The sequence below is a fragment of the Helobdella robusta genome (assembly GCF_000326865.2).
Source record: "Helobdella robusta unplaced genomic scaffold HELROscaffold_194, whole genome shotgun sequence".
Classification (NCBI taxonomy): domain Eukaryota; kingdom Metazoa; phylum Annelida; class Clitellata; order Rhynchobdellida; family Glossiphoniidae; genus Helobdella; species Helobdella robusta.
Window position 1 is genome coordinate 3,939 of NW_008704056.1, and position 5,000 is coordinate 8,938.

General features: G+C 35.7%; 1 protein-coding gene across 1 annotated transcript in view; it reads right to left on the bottom strand.

Moving 5' to 3' along the window:
* Positions 1-5,000, bottom strand: part of HELRODRAFT_92421 (hypothetical protein) — a gene marked incomplete at both ends in the record, with an annotated part of 8,975 nt that overhangs the window by 1,695 nt on the left and 2,280 nt on the right. Inside the window, one exon of the mRNA XM_009016908.1 lies at positions 4,224-4,282. Coding sequence (XP_009015156.1) covers positions 4,224-4,282 — 59 coding nt within the window. The remainder of the gene's footprint in view (positions 1-4,223; positions 4,283-5,000) is intronic.

The following is a 5,000-nucleotide window of genomic DNA, read 5'->3' on the forward strand; positions in this document are numbered from 1 at the left end:
TAGCGGCGATAGTAGTGTCAATAATAAAATCTCAGTGAATAAAAATTGCTGTAATTAGCGTTTACAATAACAACTTAATGATTATGACAATTTAATTGTTATTATTATTATTGTTGTTGTTGTTGTTATTATTATTATAATAATTATTATTATTATTTATTTCCCTAATTCAAAATGCACCAAACCAGTATAATAAACATCATTATCATATAGCATATTTACATTTTCAAACTAGTAATGACGTAACGAGTCACATGGTCTGTCTGCTAGATAGTTCAAAGGTCAAGCTCATCCCTATCGAATCGGTTAATAATTGTGAAATAATAACCAATTAATTAATTAATTAATTTAATACAACCAATGTCAGCTGGGTATGATATGGTATGGGTATATATGGGTATGGGTATGGGTATGGGTATAACCAAAATGATTATTTAATGATTACTATAATTAATTAATTATATATTAATTATATAAATTATTAATAAATAATTAATTTCATACAGCCAATGTCAGCTGGGTATGATGTTTTTTTATTTATTTGTATCTATATGATACGAGTAACCTACGACCTATCATGCAAGAAAAATTGATGATGATGATGATGATGATGATGATGATGATGATGAGGATGAGGATGATGATGATGATGAGGATGATGATGATGATAATGACGATGATGATGATGATGATAATGACGATGATGATGATGATGATATCATATCATAGCGTCCAAGTTTGAATGTCAAAGAGTGTCATTCATAATTATCATCATCGATCCTGCTACTTATCGATTTTTTAAAGTTTATGATGATAATAAAAATATTTATGACGGCGATGATGACAATGAAGATGACGATGATGATATGAAATGTAAATAACAAACTACCCCCTCTCGCCCCCCCACACACACACTTACACACACACACACACACACACACACACACACAAATAACCCAAACACCCACGCGTCGACATGAAGACACACGCCCACGCAAATTTGCACGTTCGTACACAAAAGTGAACAAACATGAAAAAAACACACACAACGTAATAAACAAACAAACGGATGGGCAGAGAAACACACAGTCACAGAAAGAGAGAGAGAGAGAGAGAGAGAGAGAGAGAGAGAGAGAGATTGATAGAAAGAGACAGACGTTTAGTTAAGCTTTACAAATATTGACTAGCAGATCAGAGCACACACACGCACACACACACACACACACACATGCACACACACACACACACACGCACACAGATACATACATAAGGCAGATGAGGCATTGTAACGTGTGGGGTCATATCATATCATATACTAACTTTGTTGATCGCTGCTCTAGTAAACCAATCGATACATCAATTAATTCAATTTGTATAGCACGGTTTCATAATGTTTGCAAACGTTTTTCTGGACTTGATTATTTAAAAAAAAATGTATATTATGTATATATACTTACAAACACGTACCTACACACGCGCGCATACACACACACGCACAGATACATCCATCCATATACAACGGTGCCCAAGGACAACTTGTATAAAAGTGTTACATTGACAATTTAATCGCACATTTAACGACTACGACTGTGTGCCCGTGAATATTAATGAACCTGATTAACATAATTAATTTATAAATAAATAATTAAATTAATTCATTCATTCATTCAGTTTTGTGTATAACCAGAGGTGATGCCTTTCATGCGAGTCTTATTCATAAGGATTGAAGTTCACGCGACTTGCGTGTGTGATGGGGGAGAGATATATAAGAAGATAGATAGATAGATGGAGAGAAAGAAAGAGAGAGAGAGAGAGAGAGAGAAAGAGAGAGAGAGAAAGGGAGAAAGAGTGAGAGGTATATAATATACACACGTGTAGGTTCGAACGAATGGCCGTATACGAACAAAATGAAAATTGTTACTATTTTACGTGCGCGCGCATCTAATTGATTTCCCGTGAAATGAAAAAAAATATATAACATGAACATGGTCGCTTTCGAGAGAGATGATGATGTGTTAGGTGGGGGGGGCATGTTCTCGGAGGTGGTGGTGGTGATCGTGACGATGAATAATTTTAGTTGATGATATAATTGCGCAAAAGCTTTTACGTTCAAAAGTTTCAATCTGAAACAAAAACCGAACGGTGCGCCACTTACCTGCATTTCGAAAAAAAAGAACAAAAAAGAAAGAAAACAAATAACAAAAAATGAAAGAGATGAAACGAACGAAAATCCATCCATCCATCCAGCCAGCCACCACAAAAAATGCAATCGAAATCCAGGCCGTAACGTGTTAAACAAATAATAGGGGAACGTGTCTAATGTAGCATTCATGTGAATGTATGCGTGTGCGTGTGTGTGTGTGTGTGTGTGTGCGTGCGTGTGTGAGTGAGTGAATGATATTCTGATGGAGAGAATTATAATAAAAAATGTACGATGAAAAAATGTTGAATCAGTCTGCCATGCCAATAAGGAGTAATAATAAATAATAAAATGTATTTACAAGGGATCGGCGATGGTTATGAACAGACAGTTGAGATGCAACAGCAGCTGACACACGTGATACATACATACAACTGTACACAATGATACACAGTACATACAACTGTACACAATGATACACAGTACATACAACTGTACACAATGATACACAGTACATACAACTGTACACAATGATACACAGTACATACAACTGTACACAATGATACACAGTACATACAACTGTACACAATGATACACAGTACATACAACTGTACACAATAATACACAGTACATACAACTGTACATAATGATACACAGTACAAAAAACTGCACACAATGATACATACATATGAATACATAATGCGTACATTCACATTAATACATACAAACGATTCAATGTTACCGTACCATCAGTCCTCCAACACATGATGCATTCGTCTCAATCCGACAACATACGAGAGGCAAGTCTAATAAGGGAGGGAAGAGAGGATGAAGAAGAAGGACAAGGAGGGAAGAATAACGCGGTATAAAATGGAAAGGAAATTATGCAGACGGCGTAGAAGGAGTTTAAAATTTTTAACATATTTTTATGCCAAGAAGCACGAATGATAAATAAATAAATTTGTTCACGTACATCATTTTAAATCACATGCACACACGCACGCACACACGCACGCACGCATTGGCAAACACATACACGCACTTACATCAGCAAATACACACATGCACTTGATAACAGAAAAATTTTTATATTCTAACACGCACAAATTAACAGACAACGAACGAACGAACACTGTTATTGCGCACAAAAACAACAACTCTCTCTCTCTCTCTCTCTCTCTCATTCACACACACATGCACGCACACACACACATAGAGAATGATAGAAAGAAAAAGAGACAAAGACGAAGGAACGGAGACGAAGAGACGTAGCGTGCTGTCGAATGCTTTTGAAGCAAGGCGTCAAAAGGAGTAAATAAATTGACGTAGCTAATCTGGAGGATCTCTGGCGCCAGTAGACAATATGCATGACATGCGTCAATATATTCTGGCGCTAACCTTTCCCTCTTTTCTCTCTGTCTCTCTCTCTCTGTCTCTCTCTCTCTCTGTTTCTCTCTCTCGCTCTTTCTCTCTCTTTCTCTGTCTCTTTTTGCTTTTTTATGTACGTGTATCGCATATGTACAATTTAGTGGTTTTTATATGCCTGCACATTTATTTTATATGATGTGTGTGTGTGTATATTCTTTGTGTACACATTTTGTATGTTCGTTGTACATGTTCTGTATGTTTGTTTATTAAATGTGTTTTTGTATCGATACCATTTATTACCAGGTACTCTGGCTTTATTGATTTATATTTTAAATTTGAAATATGCAACAAAAACATCATTCATAGGACCGCTAATTAATAATTTCGATAACTCATAGGCGAGCAGTTAATGTGTGCTGCTCAATTTGTTTGTTCTTTCGTTCATTCCTTCGTTCGTTCGTTCGTTCGTTCATTCATTCATTCATTCATTCATTCATTCATTCATTCATTCATTCATTCATTCATTCATTCATTCATTCATTCATTCATTCATTCATTCATTCATTCATTCATTCATTATTTACAACGTTCCGAAAGCTTCAGTGCTCATGATAATCAATCAATCATTTGAAACGTTGAAACAAAATTTCATGATTGATCATGCTATAAAAATGTCCGCTCAAATATAATAGATGCAAATTTAAAAAATAAAAACACACACACGCACACACACACACACACACACACAGACATACACACACACATACATAAAAACTAACACAACAGCGCAACATATTCGTACAAAATCGATTCACAAAACTTTCGAAATAACAATCTTATTTACGTATAGATCCGATCGAGTCCAAATCAACGATACGGTGTGTGTTTTTTGCAGTTTTTAAAACTTTAAAAATACGCGAGCTCACTCACGCACGCACACGCACACGCACACATATTCAATTGATATACCGACATACCGACGAGAAAACATCGATTCTCTTTACCCGATTGGGATCTTTGATTGCTTTTATTTTCCAAAAAAAGCCATTTCTTGAGAAATGGTTCCACAATGTAATAATAACTTTTTCAGAGTTAAAACTCCATTACAAACTTATTTCAGCGAGTTAATCTGCATCCTATGCTCACCTTGCACCCACATTACATTATTATTAAACCATGTGGCTGAAATTTACGTACGTTTGCAATGTAAAAATCTATATATGGGTTTGTACGTGTGTGTGTGTGTGTGTGTGTGTTTGTATATGTGTTGTGTATATTTGTGTGAGTCAGTGTGTGTGTTTGTGTGTGTGTGTTTGTATATGTGTTGTGTGTATTTGTGTGAGTCAGTGTGTGTGTGTTTGTGTGTGTGTGTGTGTTTTTGCGTGTGTTCTTGCGCGTTTGTGTGTCTGAGAATTTTCAGCATATGTAACAATGGTACCAATCGCCAATGAGAGACATTAACGCTTGTCAAAATCGTTTGTCGCCATTGTTG